At 36.0% G+C, this 15,977-nt stretch overlaps 1 protein-coding gene across 1 annotated transcript; it reads right to left on the bottom strand.

Annotated features, from left to right (window-relative positions):
• Positions 1-7,556: 7,556 nt before the first annotated feature.
• On the bottom strand, positions 7,557-8,837 carry LOC132805041 (zinc finger BED domain-containing protein RICESLEEPER 2-like). The gene has a single exon (XM_060819792.1). The coding sequence runs from the start codon at positions 8,835-8,837 to the stop codon at positions 7,557-7,559; it is 1,281 nt and encodes a 426-aa protein (XP_060675775.1).
• Between the last annotated feature and the right edge of the window lie 7,140 nt (positions 8,838-15,977).

Here is a 15,977-nt window from a genome sequence, read left to right as displayed (position 1 = left end):
ATATTTTTATTTTTATTTTTTCGAATCTTGATGATATCTTTCCGTACACGTTGTCAATGGTTTTTGTCCATTTCTCGCATAGGGTCCAGGGGCCCTAAAACTGTAGAAAGCTACATTACAATTTTTTCATTTAATGAAAACAACCTAAACTAAAAAATAATAATAAAAAGATTTGCTAGAAAATTGCTCTATATAAGATATACTGAAGATATATAATTCAATTAAGAAAATACGTCTGGAAGGAACAGGGGTGACAGTAAAATAATAAAACATTGTTGAATATTAGTCTAAACTCACTGACGTATACTATATAATTTGAATTTTATGTGTAAGTACATTAATTATTAAATGAGAGTTGGGCAATAATATATGGTCAGCAAACTCGGATATATTTGTTGAACCAAAAAGATAAAAATCTCTAATTTATTCTATTTCTTATGCTACAAGTGAAATGTAACATTCAAGCTATTCAAAAACTTTTACATTGCCTTTATTATTATTATTTTTCATTAGAGTCTAATTATGTACCTTTTTAAAAACAAATTTAGCCTAATTAGCCATGCTCCCAACAAAATGAAAAATAAGTATATTTGGTTGTTTCCATCTTATGTTTGTTGGGATCCTTACAAAGTTGTCATTTCAGTTTTAATTAGGATCCTAATTAAATTTAAATTTGGTCATTCATGATTTTTTTTTTTTTTTTTTTTTTTTTTGGGGTTAATCTCATTTTAGCCTCTATCTTGTCAAGAGCATAATATGGAGGAGCTTGGTCATGGGCTAGAAGTTAGTAACATGGATTTTCCATTGCAAGAGAAAATGAAACTCCAAGAAGCTCTTCTTGAGGGCCTAGGAAAAGGGTATTGGTTGTTTTAAATTGGTCATATTGAATCGAACCATTCAAGTATTAATTGGTGGGTTTGTGAGTCTTGGAGTCCCAATCATTGCTATGCCAATACAATTTGCGATCAGCGATTAACGGAATTAAAAATTAATTTTGTGATTGAAGGTCAATAATGGGCCGGGCTCAATACCCATACGGCTAGATACTGAACTTAAGTTTTGAAACATTGGTCAGGCCCGAGTACAATCTACAACCAGAACGAATCCAAAGTTTTGAATTTGGGCCGGGTTGGGGACAGTCCAATGTATAACTTCTATCACTGGTTAATTGTTATTGTTATTATTATTATTATAAATGACTAATGGTTATTCATTTTCGTTTTTTAATAAGATTGAAGGTTTTTAATGGGTTTGTCTAAACTAAAAAGCACATCCCAAAACTTGAAGGAAAACCTGTTACATGATGCAGCTGCATATACCTTTTAGATATTGTATCCATGCTCCATATAGCACTTTTTCTAATGCAGAAAAGTTGTGGGGATGCTTTTGATGTTTTCCCAAATATTACTTGCTAGATTATCAATCGGATATAGAGTAGTACATTATCATATTGCAATTAGACGGTCTCTTTTGCTATTTACTAATATATATTACAAATAAAATTTAAAAGTGTAAGAAAAAAATTATGATGTTGGCCCAATCTTATGTTTCCACTTAAAACTGGGGATGCTAAGTTAAACAAAAACTGAAATAGTAGATGGATATTATTATTAATGCAAGACTGACTATAATAAATACACAATAACCATTCAAAATATATATATATATATATATATATATACTACTCAACAAATATACTCAGTGAATAATATTACTAAAAAAACAATTAGGACATCCTTAATTATGTTGACAGCTCTTAAAAACTTTTTGATTAACGGAAAATAAAAAGTATACAAATATCACCATACACCAATAAAACCTTTTATAAAACTCCTTATAAAAATTCCGAGACTTTGGCTTCCTTATGACCTTTAAAGTAAAAATTCCAATGGAAAAAATTAACAAAGGAAAAGGAGTACCACAGTCTATCAATTACACAATCTGTAAAAACAAACCCCCAAAAACGAGTATCACGATCCATCAACAAAATACTCAATAATAATGTACAACCCAATTATCATAAAAGACTTTGACCAAATACGGATGATCCTTCTCTTCTCACTTATAATATAGATTATTGAAATATAAATTTTGAGTTTTATATTTGATTAGACTTTTATTAATACTGTATTTTAAATATTATCACATGAACTGACATGCGCAAATTTGCAAAATCTTGAATGGGTTTCAAAAGAGTTTGAATGGATGATCCATGGATTTTTTTTTTTTTTTAAATAAATGTTTACACTCATTTCTTTAGCTTTCCTTTGAATATCCCTCCCCTGTTTTCCTCTTGTCTGATATCTTTTGCTATATTTTCCCTTTGATGACCACAATTATTATTCCTCACAGCCTCCAAACCGATCCCACAGTCCTCTATTAGTCTAGCATTCAGTGTCTGTTTGTATTGTATTGGAGCTGCTATAATTGGAACACCAAAATTTATGCTTTCAGTATGTGAAACTCACAAACCCACATATACTTGAACAGTTTAGAATATGTCTGATCCAAAATTTTTCAATTCTATACAACTAGTGGAGCTTCATCTTCCACCACTTCCTTCACTCCCTCCTCACCACTACACAAAGGCCTACCACCCCCATCTCTTGTCCACACTCTATAGTGCATTCGACATGGCAAGCCCTAATTTTTCCAATATCCTTTAAACACTAAGACCAGATTTGGTCATCCATGATTCTTTTCCGACATGGGTACCTGATATAACTTCTTCTTTAAATGTTCTTTCTGTTGATGTTCTCAATACAGGCGCATCCATGATGTCTGCATAATTCAGTGAGGCAAGAAAAAAAATGAAAATGAATATCCATATCCAGAAATCTTCTCTGATTCTGCGGAAACTAAGCTTTTAAATGCACTTAATGTTAGTGTAATGTCACTTTTGTTGCTGTCATAAGTTGTTTTGTAATGATTAGTTACTGTACTTTCATTTTTTGATAAAACCACTGTTGTATTAGGTACCCAAAGTATGACTTGTCTTTTGGCAATATGATTACTGCAGTAGTAGGTGAAACTTAGGTGGTTTAGTTTTTCTGAAAACTTGTGGTTATATGTTATGTCCAAAATGAACGGGGTGGAAGAACACACCAGTTTAAGCTTCTTTCTCTTTCATTTTTGCTATGTTTTTTGTTCTAAAAATCCAACAAATGGTATCAGAGCTCTAATGATCTTAGTGGGGCTGTGAGTGAAATAGCAAAAAATATAGAAACCTTCCTTCTACCTTTTCTTCCTTGTTAAATGGCTTCAACTCATTTTTCTGCTCCATCACCTCCTATATTTTCTGGAGAAAATTATGCCATGTGGTTTATAAAAATGAAAGCTTACCTTCAAGCTTTTGACTTGTGGGAAGTAGTAGAGACCGAAAGAAATCCTCCCCCTTTGACAACAAATCCCACTATCACTCAAATAAAGCCACATAATGAGGAGGTTGCTAAAAAGTTTAAGGCTTTATCTGCCTTACATGCTGGTGTTTCAGAAGTGATGTTCACCAGAATTATGGCTTGCACTATAGCTAAAGAGGTCTGGGACAAGCTGAAAGAAGAGTTCCAGGAAAGTGCAAGAACAAAACAAATGCAGGTATTGAACTTAAAGAGGGAGTTCGAAACTTTAAGAATGAAGGATTCTGAGTTGGTAAAAGACTTTATTGACAAACTTATGAAGTTAATAAACCATATCAGAATTCTTGGAGAGGAGCTAGGAGATAGAAGACTGGTGGAGAAACTACTGGTCAGCTTACCAGAAAAGTTCGAAGTAAAGATCTCATCCTTAGAGGAGTCAAAAGACATGAATCAGATTTCTTTGTCAGAACTTGTTAATGCTTTACAAGCAACTGAACAAAGAAGATCTATAAGACAAAAAAAAACCTCAGAAAGTTCTTTTTTAGCATTACAAAAAGGTAAGGCTCCAGCAAATAATAATCAAAGGAAGCAGTAAAGTGGAAAAAGTAATGTCAAAGGAAAACATGGTGCTGGTACAAGCAGAGAAGGTGAAAGAAAGAAGTTTATGAAATGCTCTCATTGCAAAAAGGACAACCATCCTGAAAAATGTTGTTGGTTTAGGCCTAATGTTCAATGTAGAGCTTGCAAACAACTTGGACATATTGAAAAAGTTTGCAAAAACAAAGGAGGGCCAGTGCAACAAGCACACCAAGTACAAGTTGTTGATGAAGCACGTCAAAGTGAGGAAAGGCTGTTTGTTGCTACATGTTATGCAGAAAACGACAGCAAAGAAGCTTGATTGGTGGATAGTGGCTGCACTCAACATATGACTCATGATACTGATCTTTTCAAGACTTTTGATAAAAGCTTTGTTTCCAAAGTCCAAATAGGAAATGCAGATTTTATTCAAGTTCAAGGCAAAGGAGAAGTGGCTGTGGAAACTTCAACAGGTACTAAACTCATTTCAAATGTGTTATATGTACCCAAAATTAATCAAAGCTTATTAAGTGTGGGACAAATGCTTAAAAATAGATATTCTTTGAATTTTCAAGATAAGTCTTGCATAATATATGATCAACATGGAAGTGAAATTCTAAATGTTGGAATGAAAGATAAAAGTTTTATGGTAGAGTGGAACAAGAAGGGAAATAATGTTTTTTTTATGCCAAAACTAGTTATGAATCTAAGGTGTGGCATAAAAGACTTGGTTATTTTAACTATGACTCCTTGAATCTAATGCATGAAAAGAAATTGGTGGAGAATATGCTTGCTGTTAGCAAAAACCTAGAAGTGTGTCAGCTTGGTAAGCAACAAAGGCTGCCATTCCCTTTGAAAGCCACTTGGAGAGCCTCTGAAAAGCTTCAGTTAATTCATAGTGATGTATATGGACCTATGAGTGAGAATTCTATCAACGGTAGTAGATATTTTCTCACTTTCATAGACGATTTCTCCAGAATGTGTTGGGCGTATTTTTTGAAACAAAAATCTGAAGTTGCTGAGATTTTCACCAGCTTTAAAGCACTGGTAGAAAATCAAGCAAAATGTAGCATCAAGGTGATACGATCTGATAATGGAACTGAATATACAGCTCAAAAGTTTGAGTTGCAATGCAAAGAAGCTGGAATTCAACATCAGCTGACCTCTCCCTATACTCCTCAGCAAAATGGGATTCGTGAGAGGAAGAACAGGACTATTATGGACATGTGTAGATGCTTGTTGTTTGAGAAGCAATTATCAAAGAAGTTTTGGGCTGAAGCAGTGAACACCTCAATGTATTTGCTAAATAGATTACCAACTAAAGCATTGGAGTTTAAAACTTCATATGAGGTGTGGTATTGGGTCAAGCCTACTGTGGAGCATTTGAAAATATTCAGGAGCATTTGTTATACACATGTTCCTGAAATTAAGAGAGATAAGTTGGATCAAAAAGATGATATGGGAATTTTTGTTGGTTACAGCAGCAACACAAAAGGGTACAGAGTATATCATTTGAAAACTAACAAGCTAATTGTTAGTAGAAATGTTAAAGTAGATGAAGCTGCTGTTTGGAATTGGGAAAAAAGTGAAGTTCAAGTCTCAGAAAAGAATTTTGTCCAAGAACATGACGAGATTCAGGAGGAGAATGATTCAAATGATGAAGATGCTATTGGAATCCGAGGTACAAGATCCTTAACTGATGTATATGAAAAAAGCATCTGAGGTACAAGACCTTTGACTGATGCATCTGAGATAAGCATTCGAGGTACAAGACCTCTGACTAATGCATCCAAGATAAGCATCCAAGATACAAAACCCTTCACTGATGCATCCGAGAGAAGTGTCCGAGATACAAGACACTTGATATCTGAGATATAAGATCCATATTCGATATCCGAGATACAAGACCCCTATCCGATGTCTGAGCTATAAGACTCCTGTCTGATGTCCGAGATACAAGATCCCTGTCCGATATCCGAGTTATAAGACCCTTGACTGATGAATATGAAAGATGCAACCTAGCATTGTGTGATCCAATTACTTTCAATGACGTAAATCAGTTTAAGACATGGATAGAGGCCATGAAAACGGAAATCAATATGATAAGAAAAAACAAAACTTGGGAATTGGTGAACAAACCCCAAGGCAAAAAGGCCATTGGAGTGAAATGGATATTTAGGACCAAGGTCAATGCTGATGGTACAATAAATAAGCATAAAGCAAGATTGGTAGTTAAAGGTTATGTGCAGCAACCCAGTATTGATTATGGAGATATGTTTGCACCAGTTGCGAGACATGAAACTATACCTGGCAATTCGTATTCATGGGTCGTGTTCGTGTCAACCCATTTAATAATCGTGTCAAAAATGCCTAACCAGAACACGACCCATTTATTAATCGTATCAGGTATCCAAAACACTAACCCGACCTGTTTATAAACAGGTCAACACGACACGATCTGTTTAACACGATTATTTTAACGGGTCGTGTTAACCTACTAACCCGTTAACCTGAAATTGACCTATTAACCCGAAAAGTAACCTATTAACCCGTTAACCCGAAAATTAACCTATTAACCTGAAAACTAACATATTTATTAAAATAACTTGTTTAAAATGCCAAAAATTATAATTCACAATACATAAGTCTTAATATGTGCTAAAAAAGACAAATTCAATACACCAATATAAATTTTAATGTCCTAATAATAGTAAAACACTAATACAAAATAAAATAAATGGTATCAAATTGTTACCATAATACATATAAAACCAAAGGAAAAAGGACATAACTATCATTATGCTCCAAATTTATTTATCGATGTCCAAATTCCAAACCAAATATGTCAATTTTTGGTGCTCAACAATCCAGCCTGAGGTCATAATATCAAAGTAAATAAAAAAAAATCAATTAAATATAATACAAAAGTTAAAATGTTAAAATAGGATAAAATAAATTAAATAAATTTTAACATTGATATTACCTTATGCTTGGGTATTGGCATAATTAGAGCATTGACTTGAAGATTCTTCTTTATTAATATCACAGCTCAAAACATCTTCAGTAAGATCCTCAAGTTGTGCTTGAAATTTTTCTTGCATTCCATAAATTAGTGAAACAAAAACATTATTAATAAAATAAATTAGTGAAACAAAAAAATTATTAATATATGCAAATGAAATAAAGAAAACATTAATAAAAATAATTACCTCTTTCCCCAAATAACCAATTTCTTGTACAAACTATTGCTTCAACAGTGCTATGCTTTAATGAACTACGAAATTGATCTAATACTCGTCCACCAATGCTAAAAGCAGATTCAGAAACAACAGTGGATATAGGGATACTCAGTAGATCACGAGCCATTGAAGCAACTTCAGGATAACGAAACTGATTTGCTTTCCAATAATCAAGCACATTCAATTCAATTTCAGTAACCATCTTTGGCTCCTCTAAATAAAGCTCCAATTGTGATTTTTGTGTATTGGCACCTAACTCTTCAATTTCACAAATATTAAATTCCTACATTGTTAGAAAATAAAAATTTCAATAAGATTATTTTTCAAAAAATTATAAATAATCACTAATTAACACAAATACAAACAATTAAAATTAATAAAAAATTTAAGAGTTATTTACCTTTAAAATGGAACTAGCTGTCTTTCTAAAAGAAATGACATCTTCTCCAACACCACAAGATGTGTTACTCTTTTCTTTATCCAAAGAATGTGTAGAAGATGTCAAAGATCTTTTTTGAACATACTCCTTAAATATTGAAAATAATTTGCTCTTCACACGTATAAACTCACTAGATCCACTTGCTCCATAAATTTTTCTATAACACCAATCTACAAATTGAAGCTTATATCGAGGATCCACAACCACTGCAATGGTTAATATCAAACTAAATTCTGACCAATACTTCTCAAATTTTTTAAGCATTTGATTAGCCATGGTTCTCAAGTAATCATCCTCACTTTCAATATTTTCCTTCAATGTAACATAACAAAAGAAAACCGAGGAAAAGTACAAATTTGAAGTAGGATATTTAGTGCTCCAAAATATGCAAGTGATATCATAAAACAAACCCAAGAATCTACTTATCTTTTCAATCTTCTCCCACTCATGACTAGAAGAACAACTCTTATAATTTGAATCACTTAGTTCCAAATGACAAAAGGCACGTCGATAGTACAATGCACTTTCAAGCATTAAATATGTAGAGTTCCATCTAATAGGCACATCTTGTCTCAAACCTCTCTTAGAGTCCATTGACAACAATTTAACACATTCTAAAAACTTCTGTTTTCTTACTTGTAACCCTCTTACATATTTAATACTTTCCCGAATCTTATGAACAACATTATCAATATCTTTCAACCCATTTTGTATTACCAAATTAATGATATGAGCACAATATCTAAGATGAAAATAATCACCATCACAAACTACAGCCCCCTTTAATTGCAATTGAGTAACTAACATATCAACAGAGACATCATTGGCAGAAGCATTATCCAAAGTTAAAGAAAATAACTTTGTCTCAATTCCCCATTCACACAACAAAGAGTATAGTTTTTCTGCCAATGCTATACCGATATGTGGAGGTGGCATATAATAGAAATTTAAGACTCTTTTTTGCAAGATCCACTCTTTGTCAATGAAATGGCAAGTAAGACATATATATCCATCAGTAGTTGCAGAAGTCCATAAATCAGAAGTCAAACAAATTCTACCAGGAGTTGCATCCAACATGCATTTTATCCTACATTTTTCCTTCAAATGCATTTTAAGAACATCCGACTTAGCAGTATTTCTATAAACAAGTTGTATATCAGGATGTAAATATTGAAATATGGTTCTAATTCCCTCATACTTAACAAATTGGAAAGGCAAATCATGCATGATTATGGCCGAAGTTACCAATTCTCAAAAATGCTCAAAGTCAAATTTAGATGCATTCAATGAGATAGTCCCTCTATCTTGAGATATCAATAATTGACCAATATCACGAGTGTCTCTTTTCACACAATTTTTCAAATGACGCATCAAATTTTCCGTTCCATATTTACTATCACAAAGATAAATGGTACCACAATCTTTACATTTACATTTTTGCTTACCATCAACATCCAAAGGAAGCACATCAAAGTAAGACCAAACCTTTGAAGTGAGTTTTCTCTTGCGTTTCACTTTATGCCCACTTGTGACTCCCTCCATAGGACTTGCAACATCTTCTAAATTAATAGGCATTTCAAGGCTACTTGATTCAAGATTTATTTGAAGTCCATCCATGTTTTCAAACAAAAAAAAATTATATATTAAAATAAAATATTGTAACAACCTTATAATAAACATGTATATAATTTTTTGTTTCCAAATCACAAAGAAAAATATATTCACACATATGCACATATATAATTTTTTTATTTCCCAAGCTATAAGAGGTATAAGATGGCTAAATATCTATGCAATCTTCCAAATTAGTTGAAAGATCTCGCAGCAAAATATCTCCCAAATTAGTTGAAATGTCAAATATTTTTGTACTTTCATTTATTGAGATGTTGTTGCATGCAACCACTGGATTTATTCCACTAATCAATTTTTGCAAACGCTACTTGTGTTGAGAAGGAATTTGTTTTTTTTCTTTTAGAAAAAAAATCTGACTCTATTATCAAATACTAAATAGATAATGCAACCAAAAATAATAATAATAAAAAATGTTTTGTGGTTAATTGGTTATAAAGTGATTATTAATGTTCATTTTTCAAGTATAACAAGAAAACTTTCAGATTATATCTATCACCATAATAATGACTATGAAAATGACAACTACTACTACTATGCCAGCATGGATTAAAATCCTTTTTTCAGTTGCAGAGAACCAAAGAATAGATGCCAGCATGGATTAAAATCTTTTTTTCAGTTGCAGAGAACCAAAAAATAGATTTAGCTCATTTTTTCATGGTTAATATTTATAAAGGGAAATTTTATTAGGGTCAAAATTTGAACCTTCAATTTGAAAGTATATTCCCTATTTGGTTTAACCAATAAATATCGATTATAAACTTAATAAACTTCATCAAATAAAAAAATACATACTTAATAAACTTTTTGACAAAATCATAGACTCCAATTAGTACCCAGGAAAGCAATGAGAATTTTGCAAACATCTATTGATGTAAAATGAGTATCAATATACTATTGGCTTTATAATCCCATAGAAAATTTACTAGTTGGGCCAAAAACATCAACTACTTCTATCCAGAAAATGAAATTCAAACATGCATATTTGATATTTGGCTAATGTTCTCAGAGAAATGTAACACCCCGTCCCGAATCGCACCGGAATCCGTGCACGTTGACCGAGGTTGACCGTTGACCGTTGACCGAAGGGGTCAAAAGTTGACTTTTTGACTCGGTGGGAATTTCGAGTTGACCAGGGTACCGTGGCGAAGTGCATGACGCCCTGAGTTCGTAGACTAGTAGCACGTCGAAAACGGAGCTACGGTTTGAAAGTTATGGGCAAAACAAGTTGAAGTGTAAACTGTCTAAAAGGTGCCGGGAGTTGACTTTTTCTTGTGATGTAATTGTGAGTTGACTCTTGTATGGTTGTAAAGTACTCGTCGGTACGAGTTCATAGACTAGCGGCACGCTTAAATCGGACATCCGGTTAAAAAGTTATGGACGTTTGAAGTTTACCGGATACCGTATTATTTTAATGTTTTTGGGTCGTGAACAGTGAAATGCCACGTGTCAGCTTCTGAGTGGTCCACGTGGCATGAACAGTGTCACGCAGGGTTTTAATTTTGAAAAACTCTCGGGGAAGAGAGAGAAAGAGAGAGAGGAGAGAGAAAGAGAGAGAGAGGACCCGCCGGCCGCCGGTCATTTTCACGTTTTTCCGGCCTAGTTACTGTACACGCGCCAGACAGAAAGCTTGCCCACCTCATTTCCGGCAAAACCTCCAAATTTCACGGCGAACGGCCGCCGGACGCGCCCGGATCGGACGTCCGAAGTTTGGCGGCGATTTTTCCCCCTCCACCGCCGGCCACCGCGAATCGGCACTATTCCGGCCGATATACAGTACACGCGCCATACACCCAGCATCCTCTCCTCAAGTCCGGCCTACCCACCAAAAATCACGGCCATCGGACCACCGACGCGCCGGGATCGGAGCGTTTTCCGGCGAGGGGTCGAAAATCTTCAAACGGTGATTTCTCCGCCGTCCGACCTCCGTTTTGCTCACCGTCGGTCCCGTTGGATTGCTCTCCTCACGATCTACAAATCTGCAAAATTTCACAGCAAACGGCCACCGTCGGAAATTACTGTTCCGGCGACGGTTGCCGGTGACGTGGCGGCCCGCCGGAAATTACTGTTCCGGCGAGTACCCCGAAAATTCCAGCCAGCTCCAGTCCGCAGTGTTCGACCTCCTGAACCCAAATCCGACTTCCGTTTCCACCAATTCGCGACGGTTTGGGAGAATTGCAGAGCCGAAACCCGAAAAGCTTCCCGATAAAATTCCGACCCCGTCGGGTACGATCATCGGAAATTAAGACCGGATCTGTGATTAGCACCACTCGAGCTTCGATTCGGTATATCATTCGTAAATTTTAGTTATCGTTTGGTGTTCGCTCCTCGGGTACCCATTTGGGGATTACCCGAATAAAATATTAATATTTGTGGTTTTGGTACTGTGGATGTTTTAGGTGCACGTGCAAGTAGCGGAGTCGATCCTGCGGAGGATCTTGATTGAGATACGTGCACAAGGTGAGTGACCCACCTTCAAATTAATTTTGGGAATTTAATTGGTGAATATATAATGTGTGATTTAAATAATTGGAATTTAATTTCTATGTGCCAAATATTTATTTGAATTATTGTGGAATTATTTGTGAATTTATCGGATTTAAGAAAATGTGTATTTCACCAATTTATGCCATGTGGAATTATTTTATGGTTTTGAGGATTTTGAAATTGGTGTGGTTTTAATGGTAAATTGGGCACGATTCGATTTTCAAATATTTCAAGGAAAATATTTGGTTATGTTGGTGATTTCAATTTTTATGAAATATGCCCATAAAATATTATGGGATTTGATTATGATATTTCGAGAAATTATTTATGCTTGGAAAAAATGTGGATATTTGAATTGATGGATTTGGGAGTTGGTGGATTTGAAAATCATGGAATTTATGGCATTGATTACAAAGAAATTGTGGGAAAATTCCCGGTTCAAGCGGATGGATTATGCCCGCTATGCTTATGAAAAATGTGAAATTTGTTTTATGATTTAAATTTATGGATTTTATAATTTTTAGATGCACCGTGCACGTACTGGTGTTCTGATTATGTGATATGGTATATGTGATATGGTTAGTGTGCACACGGTTGTGATTAGCGCGCAGGTGGGTGTGAGTAGCGTGCGGTTGATATTATGAGGGTGTCCTGTGCATGCCATCGGAGAGGGCGGCCACCCCCCCATGGCCGGGACACCAGGTTAGCAGCGGCGCAGTGGGACGCCACGCGACCGTATGCCGGTTTCTTTCTATAACCTCCTGTCTGGCGGTACCTTGGGACGCTGGGTACTGTTGGCGCCACTGGTATATAGTGGGTGCATCAAATGATTTTCAGAACTGTGTTTTAAAAATAAAATGTTTGGAAACTGAATTGGAATTAAAAATATAATTGTTACCGCTTCTGGTATTTAATTGATGTCTTGGTTTTCGGGGAATATGGATAAAGGGTTTTGTGAAATTGTTTTAAAAGGGGAACCTTTCCAACTGAGAGAATTGTAAGGGTTTTAAGAGAAAATATTATTTCCAAATAATTATTATTTATACCTATTACTGTGATATTATATGGTATAGTAGTAGGGTCGCTCACTGAGATGATTAGCATCTCACACTCTTAAATTCCGTTCCTCTAGGTACCAGGTTGTCGGTGTTCACTCGGAGCGGACTTGATCTTCCTTGCTGTTTTAGTTCGGCAGTACCCTGTTATTCTTTTATTGCAGTTGTAATATTTCTTTCACTCTTGTTGTATTTATTTTGCACTGGATTACTGTATTTATTTTTTTTAAGTGCTGCAATTTGTGGAATCGATTTGTAGTACTGTGGGAGGAATAAGGGGATAATTTTAGAAGTGTGTTTTCAGTGCAGGGAATTTTGTGGTAAGTAAATCCCTTAGGGGAGGCTCTGCCGGATTTTCCGTTGGAAGGTTCGGTAGGGTTTCCCTGGGATCAGGGCTGTCTAGGGTTCCGGGGAAGGAATTCTGGACGGGTCCTGACAGTTGGTATCAGAGCTCTAGGTTCTAGTATTCCTAAGGGACTGTGCATTGTTGTGCATCCTATCCGTGTTTAATCTCTCGTTTTACCCGTGTGAAAGCGTTCTTTCTGTTTGTCTCGAAGTAAATTCGTTGCCCGAGTTTGAATAACTCTAATCTTCGAGGGTGTCAATTAGGATTATCTAGCCTAACGGGAAATTCCTATGCCCTAGTCGATGGTCGAGGATGCCTTTTCTTTTTGAAGGTCAAGCTTATCATCGTGAATGGTATCCGTTTCGTTCATGGAGAAGAGGGATGATTGCCTAAGGATGTGTGTCGATCGATTTCAAGGCGTCAAATATTTTTCCGATCGTTTATCAAAAAATTAAATGCTTTTCAAAGTGGTATTTGAAATTAAAAGTGTTTTATTCAAGTATTTTTGGTTTTTGTTCGTACATGTATTTGTATGTTATATTGTGTAATATTATACTGCACCATATGGAGGCGGCGAACCAATGTGGTCCATGTAGAGCTAGCCCCATGATCATGTTGCCTACGAGCCCGGGGAATTGGACGGCCAATATAGGCAACCACCCTGGTTTGTATTGGTAGCAGAGTGTCGGCGACAGTTGGAATCATGGATTACGTAACATGTAGAAGGTGTCGTACGTACCTCCATTACAAGCGTGCATATTTTATTTTATGCTATGGATTTTAAGATATGATTTTCAATGTGGAGTTTTAACAATTGCCTATGCAAGTTAGGTATATTTGAAAAATATATTTTATTATTTGTTTTATGTTATGGTTTTTCCAAGAGCGACTTAAGGGTTAAGTATCGCCAGTCGAGAATCCAAAGCAGGGTATCGTTGAGTTCAAAAAGGAGATCTTAAAGGAAGCACGCGATTCAAAGTATGCGATACACCCCAAGGGTACCAAGACGTATGGAATGCTCACTGGATGACATGGTGGTTTGGCATGATAAAGGAAGTTGCAAGATCCGAATAAAGGTACTTAGGTCACCGATAAGTAAAAGTAGGGAGATGTAAATATGGATTTCGTGCTTAAACTATCATTCACAAAGAGAAGGTACGACAGCGTGTAGAGAATCAAGCAAGCTCCGGATAGCGACTAAAGTTCTACTTGGTGGTTGATGAGGTTAATGAGATGAGGATGATTCCTTAGGCATGGTTGGATGTTTAAGCATGGTTATTTTTCATTCTAGAAGCTAAGATCTTGATATCTTATTTCCTTGGAGATTTAAGGTTCGTATTGGTGGTGCTTTATCGATTCAAGGTGGTTGATATTGTTGGTGATAATTTACAATGATAAGGAGTATGATTTTTGGGACGGAGTTAGAATTTAAGAAGTGTGGAATACTTTATTGGGTTAAGGATCTAGTGATTTGTTCATAGTATTGGTGGTGATGCTAGAATTAAGATTTAAATTCCTTATTGCTTGAGGTGTGGATTCATGGAATTTATTTGAAATGAGGGAAACTTAGGGTTTTCAAGAATGGTATTTGGATGTTGAGAATTTTATTCATGACCTTGATGAATTTAGTTGTTAAGACTATTGGTTAATCAATGAGGAGCAAGGGTTTTATAATTGTAAGTACTAGGAGGGTAATCGAAGACAAGTGAATTAATCTCAACCTTAACTTGGTGATACCAGTATTTGAGGAAATTAGACTTAAGTTCTAATCTAACCTTTTAAAGTGCTGATCGAGTCACGAGAGTTGGTTGTTGGTTTAAGGATGCATGCTTTAGAAGCACCTTGTGGTTAGCGTTCGACTATGACCAAGACTTGCAGATCGTGTTCTCGTGGACCAATTTGAATATCCTTAATTAGTGGGCATGAGAAGGAAAGTTGCACAAGAGGGAAGTTAAAGTCACTATTAGGCGAATGTAGTGGCAGATGCCTTAAGTAAGAAGGCTACTGGATCCCTTGCTCACATCCAAGTCATCCAACTACCTCTCATGGTGGAGTTGAAGAAGATGGGGGTGTTAATGCATATGCATCCTTCAGGAGTTCTCATGGCTAGCTTCCAGGTACGACCGGTGTTGGTGGATCGAATAGTAGAGACCCAAATGGAAGATCCTAAGTTGAGGACAATTAAGGGCAAGGTACAAGAAGGTCTTGATCCGGAATTTTCCATAAGGAGGGATGGAGCCCTCGTGTATAAAGGACGACTTTGTGTTCCGGATATTCCAGGACTCAAGAAGGAGATTTTAGAGGAGGCGCACAGCTCGATGTATGCGATGCATCCTGGGAGTACCAAGATGTATCGGACGCTTGTTAAGTATTATTGGTGGATTGGTATGAAGAGAGAAGTGGCAGACTTTGTATCAAAATGTTTGATTTGTCAACAAGTGAAAGCAGAAAGACAGAAGCCTTCGGGACTACTCCAACCTTTACCGATTCCCGTGTGGAAGTGGGAAGAACTCAACATGGACTTCGTATTCAAGCTTCCTTCCACACCTAGAAGGTACGACGGCATTTGGGTAATCATTGATCGTCTCACCAAGTCGGCACACTTCCTACCGGTACGAGAACGTTTTTCGCCCGATAAGTTAGCCCAGTTGTTCGTGCAACGCATTGTAAGTCTTCATGGAGTACCGTTAGCCATCGTCTCCGATCGAGATCCGCGCTTTACTTCACGACTATGGCGGAAGTTGGCTGATGCACTAGGAGCAAGACTTAACTACAGCACCGCTTTTCACCCACAATCTGATGGACAAGCAGAGCGCACAATCCAGACATTAGAAGACATGCTAAGGTCTT

Source organism: Ziziphus jujuba, chromosome 8, assembly GCF_031755915.1.
Source record: "Ziziphus jujuba cultivar Dongzao chromosome 8, ASM3175591v1".
Classification (NCBI taxonomy): Eukaryota; Viridiplantae; Streptophyta; class Magnoliopsida; order Rosales; family Rhamnaceae; genus Ziziphus; species Ziziphus jujuba.
The sequence above is the reverse complement of the archived record's forward strand: the minus strand, read 5'-3'. Positions and strand labels throughout refer to the sequence as shown.